The sequence below is a fragment of the Pleurodeles waltl genome, chromosome 4_2 (assembly GCF_031143425.1).
Source record: "Pleurodeles waltl isolate 20211129_DDA chromosome 4_2, aPleWal1.hap1.20221129, whole genome shotgun sequence".
In the NCBI taxonomy this organism is placed as follows: domain Eukaryota; kingdom Metazoa; phylum Chordata; class Amphibia; order Caudata; family Salamandridae; genus Pleurodeles; species Pleurodeles waltl.
The window spans coordinates 880,513,980-880,528,963 of NC_090443.1; the positions used below are offsets into that span (position 1 = coordinate 880,513,980).

At 44.6% G+C, this 14,984-nt stretch overlaps 1 protein-coding gene across 1 annotated transcript in view; it reads left to right on the top strand.

Moving 5' to 3' along the window:
* Positions 1-7,392, top strand: part of SHISAL2A (shisa like 2A) — a 354,318-nt gene extending 346,926 nt beyond the window's left edge. Inside the window, exon 3 of the mRNA XM_069232659.1 lies at positions 6,950-7,392. Within this exon, the coding sequence (XP_069088760.1) occupies positions 6,950-7,134 (185 nt within the window). The 3' untranslated portion in view covers positions 7,135-7,392. The remainder of the gene's footprint in view (positions 1-6,949) is intronic.
* The last annotated feature ends 7,592 nt before the right edge of the window (positions 7,393-14,984 follow it).

Here is a 14,984-nt window from a genome sequence, read left to right on the forward strand (position 1 = left end):
ACCTTTTCAAACTTTGCATTTGTACTGGATTATACTGCACACATAAAAACTATTAAATCGTAGCATTTGTACTGTAAGCGTTCCCTTCCAGAACAAAACCCATGCTTAACAGAACACTCACACCCTTGCACTATTGTGCAGGAGAATCTGACTTTGTGCATGGCTGTCAAAAGTGCACCAGCACAGGGGGGAAGTAAAACAGTGCTATATTATTGTTGATATGACACTGTTTTGTCATTGATGCAACACAGCTAAACAACTTTGGCTGTTGGGAAGCATTGCAGCAAACATTGGTAATCTCTTGGCTTAACTGTCAGAAAGCCCTGCCTATAAGTGATAGTAAATAGGGTTTTGTTTAAAAAACCATAAGTGGCTGCATGGGAGCACTCACGTCTGCCCCTTTGATGCAAAGCAGTGCTAGCAAATAAAGTTTAGTAAACAAATTAAGTTTAGTGCTGGAAGGGAAATCAAAAATAAATATTCTGTTCCAGCTTGCTTTACATTTGTGATAAAAACCCAGTTGGGATTAAAAGTGCCACAGAGCGTGCTATATCCACACCATTCTGATTTTGGCAGAGTCATTTAGGGGACAATGCTGTGAATCTACTTTTTTTATGTTTGCTTGGTGCCCATGGGCCCCCTCTTCAGGCTGATCTCAGCCCTGGTGACCCCATTCCCTGGAGCCCGGCATGCTTGTTCGAGGTTGGGTCATATGCCCACCTCCCCTAACCAATTTCAGCCTTGGGCACCCCATCCCCTAGGGCCTATTGCAAATGTTATGGTGAGGGGGGCACGCAACACCCTCCCAAGGCTGATTTCAGCCCCTGAGTCAAAATCTTCTGTGGCCCGGAGCAATTTTTATGGAGAGGGAGGCATGCAGTACTCCCTCCCCAGGTGATTGTGGCCCAGGGTCTCCATCTCCCAGGCTGGGCAACTTATCCAAGGGGTGGGGGCATGTGGCCCCCCTTTCCAGCCCGATTTCAGCCCTGGGGCCCGTTTACCTGGGGCTCAGTGCAGGTTTAAGGAAAGGTCATGTGGGCCCCCTCCCCTGGTTGGTTTCAGCCTAAGAGACCACCATCCCATATGGCCTGCTGATATTTGTAGGGAAGCCTGTGGTCACCTGAGGTGATTTTGGCCCCAATGGACCCTATCCCCTGTGGCCCCATGCAACTTTCATGGAGAGGGAGCAAGTGACTACCCTCCCCAGGCTGATTTCGGCCCCGGGGACCCATCCCCTAAGGCCCAGCAACCTATTCAAAGGGTGGGGGGAATGCAGAAACCTTCCTCAAGCTGATTTTGGCCACCTGTGATCTCATCCGTCATGGCCCACCAAAAGAAAGATGGGTGCCCTTGTACCTAAACAGGGCACCCACCACACTGTCATTGGTGCTTGAAGTGGGAGCCTGATATTGCCCCACTCGCGGGGAGCACAATGCTGCGGGCAAGAGCAATATTTAGACCTGTTTCTCTGCCCGCATCACTTCAGATCTAAAGTCCTCTCTCCAGCAGGCAGAAGCATGCAGCTGGTAGTGGACTTAGTGTTTGATCCTGCTTGGGAGGAGAGAGAGTACAGATTTCCCTGCCTGCTCTGCTGCGTGCAAGAAAACCACTGTGTCCCAGAGTTGGGCTCCCTAGACCTAGCCTGTGAGCCAGCCCTGCATGATGGGATCCCAGGGACTAGTAATGGCTTAGGGAGGGAGAGGTGTGCTATCCTCCTCTCTTTAAGAAACCGGCCCCAGGGTGGGCTCCCCGGGGCCTATTCGGGCATGGGAAGGAGGGGCCGCTTGGCCCACTCCCCATGAATAATAATATCGGCTTCGGTGTTACGCTTCCTGGGGTGGATAATGGCTCAAGGAGAGGAGCTGCTCATCCTCCACCTCATAAAATTAGATTTTTGGCACCAAGGGTGAGCTTCCCAGGGTCTCTAGGAGCTCCCCTCCCCTTTATAAACACAACCCCAGGGTAGGCTCCCCAGGGCATTATCCCTTTAAATCCCATTTAGAGTCTTGAAGAATCACACATTTTTTTGCCATTTTGTTTTCCCTTTTTGGCACCAGTGAGGGCCTTCTGGGTTTCTATCATGGGGACTAGTGGGTGAGTGCATCCCTACCTTGCCCCATATACCATTCTTTTTACAACTTCAGGGCAGGGGACTAAGTCCCAGAGACCTGTTCTGGCTGCCAGCAACATTTTTCTCATGTTGCTGGCAGCCTATCAGAACACTTACAGGAGTCTGACTCCCCAACAAGTGGGAAGGCCCCGGAAAAATCAATGAATCAATCAAGGCATTTGTAAAGTGCACTACTCACATGTCTCAAGGTGCTGGGGGGGCTGCTACTGCTCCAACAGCCAAGTCTTGAGGTGTCTCCTGAAGGTAAGTAGGTCCTATGTCTGTCGCTAGTGGGTGGGAAGAGTGTTCCACGTCTTGTTGGCGAGGTGGGAGAATGATCTGCCACAGGCAGTCGTTCTGTGGCTGATTTTGATGGTGGCGAGGGCAAGGTCAGCGGAGCGAAGCTGTCAAGTCAGGGTGTAGAAGGGGAGCCGTCTGTTGAGGTATTCTGGTCCAGTGTTGTGCAATGCCTTGTGAGCATGGGTGAGGAGTTTGAACGTGATTCTCTTGTTGATGGGGAGCCAGTGCAGGTCCCTCAGGTGGGCTGTGATGTGGCGGTGGATGTCCAGGATGAAGCATGTGGAAGCGTTCTGTATGCATTGCAGTCTTTTCTGGAGTTTGGCCATGGTTCCTGCGTAGAGAGGGTGTTGCCATAGTCCAGTCTGCTGCTTATAAGGGCTTGGGTGACCGTCCTATTGGTTCCAGTTGGGATCCATTTGTAGATCTTCCAAAGCATGTGGAGGGTGTTGAAGCAGGAGGAGGAGACGGCGTTGAGTTGCTGGGTCATTGACAGCGATGAGTCCAGGATGAATCCCAGGTTCCGTGCGTGGTCGGTGGGCGTTGGTGCAGTTCCCATTGTGGCAGGTCACCAGGAGGTTTCCCAGGCGAAGGGGGTGGAGCCAAGGATGAGGACCGCAGTTTTGTCAGAATTCAGTTTCAGGCAGCTGTTCTTCATCCATCCGGTGATGGCCTTCATTCCTTCGTGGAGGTTGGTTTTGGCGGTGGAGGGATCCTTGTTGAGGGAGAGGATCAGCTGGGTGTCATCTGTGTATGAGACGAAGTTGAGGTGGTTATTTGACGATGTTTGTGAGCTGAGCCATGTAGACGCTAAAGAGGGTCAGGCTCAGGGACGATCCCTGGGGTACGCCGCAGATGATTTAAAGCTCTCAAGGCCAATCAGAATGTTACATTTTTAAACTCACTCTCGCGAGCTCAACTGACAAAACATACAATTATTTTTTACCCTTAGTTTCTCAAAAACTGCTGAATGGATTTACACCAAATCACTGTAACTGATGCCCTAAGGAATCTATAACTTGCATCCCCACCATGCACAGTTTTCTTATCAATAATGTTACAGCATATGTTGCAGTGATATTATCGATCGGTGTCATAGAAGATGTCATGAGTGATGTAATATGTTTGGTAATTAGCAGTGCATGGCGAGGGCAAGAGTTATAGTTATCATAGGGCACAAGTTATAGTTACTAGAGATAACTATAACTGCTGAATTTCTGTGTTTTTTTATGCGTCAATTTTTTTTTTCTGTGAATTTCTAGGGTTTTTTAAATTGCATTTCCTAATTATAATGTACCCGTAACCTTTGTTTTTTTCAGTGAATTTCTAGGATTTGTAATGCTATTTCCTAACTATTACGTCCCTGTAACATGGGTATGAGAGTATATGTGAGTGATTGTGTGGGTGTGTTAGTGGGTGTATGAGTGTGTGGTGGGTGTGTATGTGTGTGACTGGCTGTGTGGGTCTGTCAGTGGATGTGAAAGTGGCTCTGTGGGTATGTGAGTAATTGTGAGCAGCTGTGTGGGTATGTGAGTGGTTGTGTGGGTCTGTAATTGGGTGTGTAAGTGGGTGTGTGAGTGTGTGTTGGTGTGTGAGGGGAGTGAGTGGCTGTGTGGGTCTGTGAGTGAGTGTGTGAGTGATTTTGTTGGTCTGCGAGTGGGGCTGTGAGTAGCTGTATGGGTGAGCGAGTAGGTATGTGAGTGGTTGTGTGGGTATACAAGTAGTTGTGTGAGTGAGTGGGTGTGTGAGTGCTGTGTGGCTCTGTCAGTGTGTGTATGTGTGAGTGGATCTGTGGGTCTGTGAGTGTGTCTGAGTAGTAGTACGGGTGTGTGAGTGGTTTGTAGGTGTGTAAGTCAGTGTGTCAGTGGCTGCATGGGTCTGTGAGTGTGTGTGTGAGTGGTTTTGTGGGTGTGTGAGTGCGTGTGAGTGGTTGTCTTATTGGGTGTGTGAGTGGCTGTGTGGGTCCATGAATGAGTGTGTGACTGGTTTTATGGGCCTGTGAGAGGGTATTTGAGTAGCTGTACCTGTGTGTGAGTAGTTGTGTAGGTGTGTGAGTGGTTGTGTGAGTGTGAAAGTGGTTGTGTGGTTGCACAAATTTGTGTGTGAGCTGTGTGGGTCAGTGTGTGGGTGTGTGAGAGGTTTTGTGGATCTGTGAATTTGTGTGTGAGAGGTTGTGTGGGCGTGTAAGTGGGTGTGTGTTCAGGATCTGTGTATTCCCCCAAATCCGTGAAGATCTGGGTGGATCCGTGGATCCTCCTGCCCACAGAAAAATATTTTTGGACAATTTCTTGCCCTTGAGGGGTCCCTCACAGACCCCTCCATCAGTGCCATGAGGTCAGGGTACCTCTACCCTGATTCCTTGTATCACTTTTACATTTTAGTTTCCCCGCTGATAACCTATTCCCAGTCAACAAAATGGCAGCCGCAACTTTCCTGTCAGGTTGCAGCCGGCCAATCATGGCGTTGCTGTTGGTGCATGGATATGTGAATCCACCTCAATGCGCAGAGGATCTGTGGCAGATCCGTGTCTCTAGATATACATAAATCTTTTTTCTTTAATAACTCCAAAATTACTGAACAGATTTACACAAAATTACAAAAAGGGATCTTTCTAGACCAAGATCTAGCATTCTGCCTAATCTGGTAAATTATGTACTTCGGTTCGGGCTTCAGTTGTGTCTAAAATTCCTATAGGAAATTGCATGGGGAAAACGTGTTTTGAGACCCCTCCCTTTTTATCGGGCCACACTTGACGAATCACTCTGAAACTTTTAAAACTGCAGCTGAAGTGTGTCAAACTAGTTTTGAAACATTTTGTGAATAATCAGCAAATGGCGGCAAAGTTATTAGCAAAATGAAAAAAACTGTTTTCCTATGGAAAAACTAGGTCATATATACATATATATATATATATATATATATATATATATATATATATATATATATATATATATATATATATATATTGCTATAGATATATGTTTCACCTAGTGGCAGTCCCCACTAGGTAGTTATAGTTAAGACCTAGTTTCTGTAGAGAAAGCAATTTTTGACTTGCCTATATCTTTGGCACCCGTTGACGAATTTTCATGACATTTTAAACAAACCTTTGACGCTCATGTCAGCTGCTGTCTGAAAAGTTTCAGGGTGACGGATCAGGCAGGGGCAGAAGAAAAGGGGGAACCCAAAATGCTTTTTCCTCATGACTTTTTCCATAGGGACTTTTAACAGCAATACCTCCCGAACCACTGGATGGAATTAGACCAAATGTGGCAGAAAGGTAGCTTTTGGTCCATAGAGCAACCTTGTTGTTATTTGGTGTAAATCCATTCAGTAGTTTTTGAAGGATTAAAGAAAATCCAACTTTGTATAAATAAGGAAGTGAAGGCTCTGTGAACCCTCCCAATCTCGTGCTGAGATCTGATTGGTTGACAACACTTCAACAAGGAAGTGTTGGCAGTCATGTTGGGCCGTGAGCAGCGTGGGGTCGCGTGATTAGGGGGATTGGCCACCAGGACTGGGGCAGAAAAGGCCCTGTGGCCAACCACACCATGCACAGTTGGATGGTTTTAGGGGGTTGGCTGCAGGGTCAGGCCACAGGCTAGGCCCTGAGGCCATTTGCCAGTGGTTAGTTTAACATATAGTAATGAAAATTACTTTACGTAATAAAAAAACCCATAGAAATTCACTAAAAAAAACAAAGGCTACAGGGACGTTATAGTTAGGAAATAGAATTGAAAAAAAACAGAAATTCACTAAAAAGAGCCCAAAATTACAGGGACGTTATAGCTGGGCTCAGATTTTAAATGTACAAAACCATAGAAACTCAATTGTTATATTTAGAGTTATCTCAAGTAACTATAAGTGCCCTTAGGTAACTATAACTCGGTGCTCTCGCCATGCACTGCTAATACCTCACAAATTACGGCACTCATGACATCTTTGATATTATTGGTAATATATATGTAATATTTGTAGTAAAACATTTGACGAAAAAACTGTACACGGCGGGGGCATGAGTTATAGTTACCTTAGGGCACGAGTTATAGTTACTTAAGGTAACTCGGTTTTGTACGTTTAAAATGTGTTTTTTATGTGAATTTATATATTCTCGTATATTATGAAACAATATGTTGTATGTCATTTAAACGGACTTGCAACATGTCTGCAGAAATCAGCTATATTGTAGGCTGTTCGTTGTGCATAAAATCCGCATATAGATATCATGCTTATGCCATGCAAGATGTCTGGACAAACATTGTGTGGAAGTGTAAACAACGCTGTATGGCAGAAATTAACGGCACACATTTCCGTGAAATCAGACGTAGAGTACGCTGTGAATTACCACAAGCTCTGAAAAATAGCACACTTCTTTTAAATAAGAGAATGAGCGAAATGTATATATGTTATGAAAACTAATCAGGATACCGCAGCGCATGTCAATGTAAATCTCTGCCAGTTTTACTTGTTTCTATTTAGTTAACTGGAGAGAGGTGGTGCATATTGTTATCTGTATAACTAAACCAATGTTTTATGTTCTAGTTACAGAGCAGAATTCCTTGGAGGGTACCAGCAGATCCAGCCAGTCAACAGGACCCAATGGTTTTAGGAGACATTTTTTTAACCATAAACTGGACTGCGATAATCAACCCCAGGACCCTGATCGACTTTTCCAGAGATGTTTTATGGCAACTGTGACCACCATCAACGTGCAAGGACCTACATAATGTCTGAAGTGTTTTGTGAAGTTTCTAATGAACATCTCACTGTGCACTTCAAGTTCATGCTGTCATGTTTTCACCAATCCTGCTTTTTGTAACGTTTGCCTTAAAGCTTTGTTCTTACAAAATGGATTGAAAAACATATATTTTTTCATCTGTTTTTCTGTAATACAAATCTTTTCATAGTTTTTGTTGTATAATACGGAATAATCAAGAGGCAAAGCACTGTGCATTCGTTTGAATAATTAAATAAATTAAAAGTTTGCAATATATTTCTCTCTCTGTTTCACTCATGTCCTTTGAGGATTTATTGCTTGCTGTATAAAAATCGTGACACCTTGAGTTCTGTATTACATTTATTGTGTAGTTTTATTAAGTCTGTCCGGGGTGCCACAATGTGTGGTACAGTGTCTGGGAAAAAAGGGGGTAATGTAGGTTAGAGGTCAGTTGGGTGTGTGTTGACATCATTGACCGGCATTCTTCAGTCATGACATCTTCTGCGTGGAGATATGTTGAAGGCAAGTGAAGAGTATCAATGATTCTTCTTTTTCAAGCAAGATAGTCCACACAAAATAAGTCTGGATTAATAGTATTATTATAGGCCTATATCAGTCATCAAACTAGTGCAGAGCATGGGAAGGATTTTACTAGCAATTATCATAAATTACAATTGCAGCAGAGAATGAACAAATGTGAATTATATGAAAAGAGGTAACATGATATGTTCAACAATTCCCCCTCCTAAAGAGTTTCTCAACATTATCAAATTGGCATCTCCAAGGTCTGCCATTATGAGAGGTGGATACTTCATTCCATACCTATTTGCTTCGGGTCGGCCAGGGCAAAAGACAGCTAGGTCATCAGCCAATACTCTTTGGATCTAAGCATATGGACCTCTCTGCCTGAGAAAGAACTGAGTCCTGTTTGTACTATTCACAGGATGACTGTGAGAAAGTGTCCCTCTTGACTCTTTACACAGCATGTTAAGATTCACAGGAGAATATCTACTTTTCTGAATGTGAAAACACAGAAGAGAATCTGCATATTATGAGAAAAAATATGAATATATGAGCGGGAAGCACATGTTCATACTATACAAAACACAATAAATAAAATCAATGTATTGTTTAGTAATCAGCATATAGCACTAAAGTTATCTGTTTCTCAGACACTCAGAACAAAGTGACCACTGGGGATCAAGAGACATCTAGGACTATCAACTGTGTTTCTAAATCTCACTAAATATGACTGGGGCAGACTAAAAGCGAAAGTCCTCTAGCTGGGTTCCTTTATGTAATATATGTGATGTGAAGGGAGGGTGACCAAGATGCGGGCTAGAAGGAGATTGAAAGTGGCAACATAAGGCTTCTGGCTACTTATCTCGGATTAGATAATTGTATTCTTCAAGATTTTCAGATGTCAGTCGGAGGTGCTGGTTTCTCGAGTCAGGCACTTTACCAATTATGTATCATGGGATTGTGGGGTCTTCAGGTTGGTAAATCACCTTCCTTCAGTGTATAAATACCCAGGGGGCACAGGGAGGTGGCACTTTATCAACTAGGTATTTACTTTAATGTCTGAACTGGTTGTATCTTCCTAAGTCAGTGACAAGTGGTGTATAGCCATCCTTCCGTGATGGTAAGTTGTGGGGTTCTTACCCCAGGGTTTGAGCCTCTCAGGGTGGGGCTTGATGAGCAGGGTGGGTATTGCGTGGAGGTACGAGGAAAAAGTGTGGGAAGGGTTGAGGGTTCACTGCAGGGGGAAATGTGGTAAATACCTTGCATAAACCAGCTTGTATGATCCTTCTCAGTGCAGAGAAGGCATTTGATAGATCTTGTGGCCATATCGTTTGGCTGTTATTATTGACTGGTGTGGGGTGTGGTATGAAATATAAGAATTGTGTTCACTGCCTATATTAAGATCCTTAAGTCCAGGGACTTATCTAAGGAGAAGCATCAGAGGTTTTCAAACGGGGCACCCATCCGTTATCAAACAGAAGGCACTTGATTTTGGTAAGATATCTGGATATTAATTGAATATGAATATTACACAAATTATATTGATTCACCTTATAACAGTTCAAGATCATTGAGTGACTCCTTCGGTAAACTGCCTGGGCATTGGAATTTCAAGCAGTATGGTAGAAGTCATAAAAGTTAATTATGGGGCTTTACTCTCCAAATCTATTTCACTAATGGAACTGGGATCCATGACAAATATCTCTAATTGAAAGAGGTCACATCCTTAAAAAGAATGTGTTCCCCAAGTTTCGCTACTTATTTTGTGCTATTCCACTTTGGGTTCCTAACTTCATATTAAGGCGCATATTTAAGAGCCCCTTGCGCCACATTTGCATCATTTGATTTACGCTAATGTGGCCCAACGGGGTCAAAATCACTGTGCCATATTTACAAAGTAACACAATTTATTCATTGAGCCACTTTGTAACCCCTTGCACCACATTTTGCATGCGCCAGGCATAATGTATGCAAGGGGGGCGTTCACCTGTTAGGGGGGCTGAAAAAATGGCACAAAGAAATCAAAAATATTTCTTTGTGCCATTGTTTTCAGCATTTTTAATGCCTGCTTAGAGCAGGCGTTAAAAGGGGACTTGCCATTGTTTTCACTAGGCCCCTATGTACTGTTAAGGGTTAGCACCAACATTTTGGTGCTAACCCTGAACAGTACACCAATAGCGTCAGAAATTCTGCTGCTGTTGCCGCTACCCTGCGCAATGGTGCGCTGTATACTAAATACGGGAGACACATGGTGGCGGTTTGGGGAGGCACAAGGGGGCGCAAGAAAAGTGATGCCACATGTAATGAAGTGCCACTTTTCTTAAATCTGGCCCTTAGGTTCTTCTATGGACAGCTTTACTGGGGCTATCAGAGAGCCAGATTAGCCATTAAATGGCTGACAGCACCACAGGAAAGGGTGGATGGGCTCTACCGGATCTTTAGCAGTATTTCTGGGCTGCTTTTGAGGAATGTCTTTGCTATTTGCTGTCAGAGAAGTGTGATCATGAAATACATTATATTTACAAAATATCCCTAGGCAGAGAAGCAAGTGCCTGCTTTTCCAGGTTCCAACCTAAATACTTTAAGCAAATCCGATTTAAGGTGGTGCGCGATGCTTGGTCCATGCAGATAGAATGGAGTAAACATAATTTCAGGGCTATTCATCCCGATATAGAAGTGTATAAAAATAATTTATTTCTGTCTATTTTTCATGACCCAACTTATCGTGTCTGGCACAATTTAATTGTCGGCCAATTTTTCCAAGCAAATACAAACCGCTCTTTCTCCCATCTACAAGAAGAGTTTACACTCCCAGCTAAACGTTTCTTCAAATAGCTTCAGATACAGGAATATTTCGTTAGTAATCAACTCCGTACATTAGGAGAGCATTACCTATTGGATTTAAAGGGTAGAGGAACAGGATAGGGTTTCCATTCAGAAGGTATACACTTGTTTTAATAATTTGGGGGCAAACTATCTGGAGATATTGTCCACAAAATGATCTAATGCATTGGAACAAGCTGTGATTTCTAAAATGATTGCCCAGGTTTTTACACTATTCTCCACGGAATTATTTTAAGCTACGCTAAAGCTGCAACAATCGAAAACTATTGCATGCTCTACTACAGTGGTTCCCAACCTGTGGTCCGGGGACCCCTGGGTGTCTGCGAAGCCTCCTCAGGGGGTCCGCGACTGCTTAGAAAATTAAATAATATTAACAGATAAGGTCCCGAGATTTCAATAATGACTCAGTGGGGGGTCCCCGGATTCCAATAATGATAAAGTGGGGGTCCACAGAAGTCAAAAGGTTGGGAACCACTGCTCTACTATACACTGGAGTACATAGCAAAATGGGCGGGCAAGAATCAGGATGATATCAGATGCCCAAGCTGCTGCTTGTTGGCTGCAGATAATGTATATATGTTTGTTGTACCTTCCTTAATTCAAGGCTATTGGGTTGACATTCATAGGCAACTTACTAACAAACTAGAAATTGGGCTAGAAATTGATGTGTTGAATATTATGCTTGGTATTAGTATCATGCCGAAATGTGCCAGCTCTTGTCTTCTCTATTTTATCGCCAGACAGTGCTTCAAAAGATAGCTTTGGGCACTGGCACATTTTTATTTGCAAATTAAGCACTGTCACCAGAATTGGTATTGCACAGGAACGGAGAAGTAAGGGCCTGATATAAAGTTTGCCGGACAGACTACTCCGTCACAAATGTGATGGATATGCTGTCTGCCTATTACAATGGCAATAGGCCATAATGGGATCGTAATACTTTGGGCGGGATATCTGTCACGTTTGTGGCGGAGTAACCCCCTCCACCAAACTGTAAATCAGGCCCTAAGTCGCCATTTGCGCTTGATCAGTGGCTTGCTAAATGCATCATTATTTTTCATTGGTATTGAAAAATAAAGGAAAAAGGGGCTACTTGAGGCTCTCCTCTACTTGGGGATGAATATTTCAATATCATTACCTTAAAAACTTGCACTGGCTTTATTAGGTATAACCCTTCTTTTTTTTACTTCTTGCCTGTTTAGTTATTAACCTATTTTGTTCCATTTTTGTTTTACTGCGAATTCTTATGACGTAGATTTCTATTTTTATACAAATTCCATCCATTACACTATTGGATGTATTGAAGACCCTCTCTGAATACAAAATGAATAAAAAGACATTAAAGTTATCAGGAGTAGCAATACATATTGGATGCTTAGTCCGCAAGCTGATAGAGGGCAGGTTAATGGGGGACACCTACAAAAATTGATGTTACTTTGTGTGTGCAGATAATCATATCTATTTAAATATGCAAAGCAGATGATAGAAATATAAAGACATTACACAAGTTCCATTTACATCTGACATAGCAAGTGTCCGAAGCTTGTACATGTAACAGTCTGTCGAACACGTCATGATAGACATATAGGCACAGGATTCTATGATAACTGTGCAAAATCAGTAATAAGTGCAGAATTTCATATTTACATTTCGTGTGCAGAGAAACCACTCAAGCAGGTTAATTATTTAAATCTAAAGTAAAAATGATAGCGCTTGTAAGAAATGAGGTTACTTGTTGACAAAACAAGACCAACATGACAAAAATCCAATCATTAGAACCAGAGATATTCAATTGAATTTTTTTTTAAAAATAGTATCAAAAGTCAGACGGCATCAACTATGGAGATCTAGTCGCATCCGACAAGGACGAAGTCAAACATTCAGGCCTACCACAATGGAGCACGGGCCAGCTACAAGGACCCACTTAGGCCCACTGAACACAAGGTACCTTCAATCCGGGTTTGCAGAGCATTGTGAGGATTCGCGTCAAAGAGACATTGCACGGTCAAAGTGATGTGTCAGTTCCAAGATGCAGCGAAGCTGTGGTGTGAGGTCCCGTTGCATCATCATTGAAGATCTCATCGAGCTTTCAATGTGAAGTTTTGAGTCGGGGATGCATCAAGCAGGAGCTATGAAGCTGCAATGTGAAGTCCAGCGTCATCACTGAGGCTGCCTTCGCCGAAGGATGCGAGGGCCTGTGCTAAGGATGCATTGTGCAGCAGCAGTTCTAAAGGCAATGTGTGCTGCTGCAGCAGTGTGAGTCTTTGCAACAGATCTAGTTCACGCAGCAGTGGAGATGTGTTGGTTCTGCTCAGGGTTACACTGTGTAGCAGGGGAGATGTGCTTGTTCCGCTGGATCCACATAGGCTAGAAAAGCAAGTTAAGCCCACTTCCAACAGTCCAGAACTGGGATGGCACCACTTGACAGAGTAGACTCACAGACAGCAGAGTCCAAGTGCAGATACAAGATTGTTGGAGCTTTCTGTCCCTGAGGCTCATGCCAGGAGGCCAGCTAACTGGCCCTTTGAGTCACTCTGTGCTTCTGGTTTCAGGAGATGCAGTTCCAGTCCTTCCCACTCAGACATGAAGGCAGCAAACAGCAGGTCAGCACAAGAAAGAAGGAGTCCAGCAGAGTGTAGTCAGCAGAGTGACTCTCCTTCCGCAGATAAGTCTTTCTTCATGGCAGAGTATCTACAGGTCCAGAAGTGCACTGAAGGGTTGGTGTCTGGGGTCCAGTATTCATACCCTGTTGGGCCTTTGAAGTGGAGGAGTGGCTTCTAGAGGTTTCGCTTCGAAGTCCCCGGGAATTCTGCCTTCTCTTCCCTAGGGGTGACTTATAAGTATTAAAATTAGGGGTGACATATGTATTAAAAAGAAAGGTTTGGGCCTGGCAAAATGTATATTTGTGACGACTAACCCATTTTTGGGATTGGCAGCCAATCAAAATGCTTAACAAATGCCACACCACCTCCCGGGTTACTTCCTGGATCGTGGTCGGCAGGTAGGTCCGAGGACTGCAGCTCCCAACGCAACAAGTAAGTGCGACTTTACTGCCCGTTTTCTTATAATTTGGAGAACGTCCCTGACTCTGCCATCTGATTGTTATTTTGAGCAGCACAAGCCGCGCTGACCCCGGTGGATGCAAACAATGCCCTAGGCAGGCAATAATTTAACTATGGCGGTGTGGTGTCCGTGTTACCCTCTCGAGTGGCATCATGTACTTGCTTGCCTCTGTCTTGAAGCTGGCATCACTAAATGTGCCAGTATGTGCCAGATGGACATGGGCTCTTGGGCAGACAGTAACCATACAACTGCAAAACCTCACAGTGTCCTTGTGTCATCCGATGGCAGAAGCATGTTTGCTCATTTGCTTTTAATACTGTATGGGCATCATAATGCACTCCAGTGCTTGCATGGGTAATAGAGGCTGCCAGGTGATAGAAAACATCATTACTATGGGACCTCTGACGAAGTTAACCCACGGTCATAACAATAGGTTTTGAGAGTTATGTAAATGATACAAGACCACCATTTGCTCATTGATATGATACATGCTGCATTAACACTTTGTTGACCTTGTATGACTAGTTGACATGCTCTCAAGTGTTCCCTGAGGATAGATGTTCCCTTTCCTGATTATGGGCCTCATTCCGACCCTGGCGGTCATAGACCGCCAGGGTGGAGGCCGGAGGTAGCAACGCCAACAGGCTGGCGGTGCTATATGGGCAATTCTGACCGTGGCGGTAAAGCCGCGGTCAGAAAAGGGCAACCGGCAGTTTCCCGCCGGTTTACCCCTGCCCAAGGGAATCCTCCATGGCGGCGCTGCTTGCAGCGCCGCGATGGGGATTCCGACCCCCTTCCCGCCATCCTGTTCCTGGCGGTTGTTACCGCCAGGAACAGGATGGCGAGAACGGGTGTCGTGGGGCCCCTGGGGGCCCCTGCACTGCCCATGCTACTGGCATGGGCAGTGCAGGGGCCCCCTAACAAGGCCCCATTAAGATTTTCAGTGTCTGCGTGGCAGACACCGAAAATCCCGACGGGTGCAACTGCACCCATCGCACCCCTTCCACTCCGCCGGCTCCATTCGGAGCCGGCATCCTCGTGGAAGGGGGTTTCCCACTGGGCGGGCGGGCGGCCTTCTGGCGGTCGCCCGCCAGCCCAGCGGGAAACTCAGAATGACCGCTGTGGTCATTTGACCGCGGTGCGGTCATTCGGCGGCTCCCGCCGGGCGTGCGGTTACCGCCGCCGGCGGGAGTCGGAATGACCCCCTATATGTTTTCGTTTAGTATAATTCACACATAGACAGTTACCCTTTCCATTACCAGTACTACAGTTCCAAGTAAAGCCTCTTTAATAATTGGAGCTACAATTTGATTTTCAGCGCACAGTTGTTACTCAATTACAGCCACAGTATACCTTGGAGGCCACTTTTTATTTTTGAATCAGCTATTTGTGTATGTTTTATCTCCTTTGTTTATATTGTAGGGATCCAAT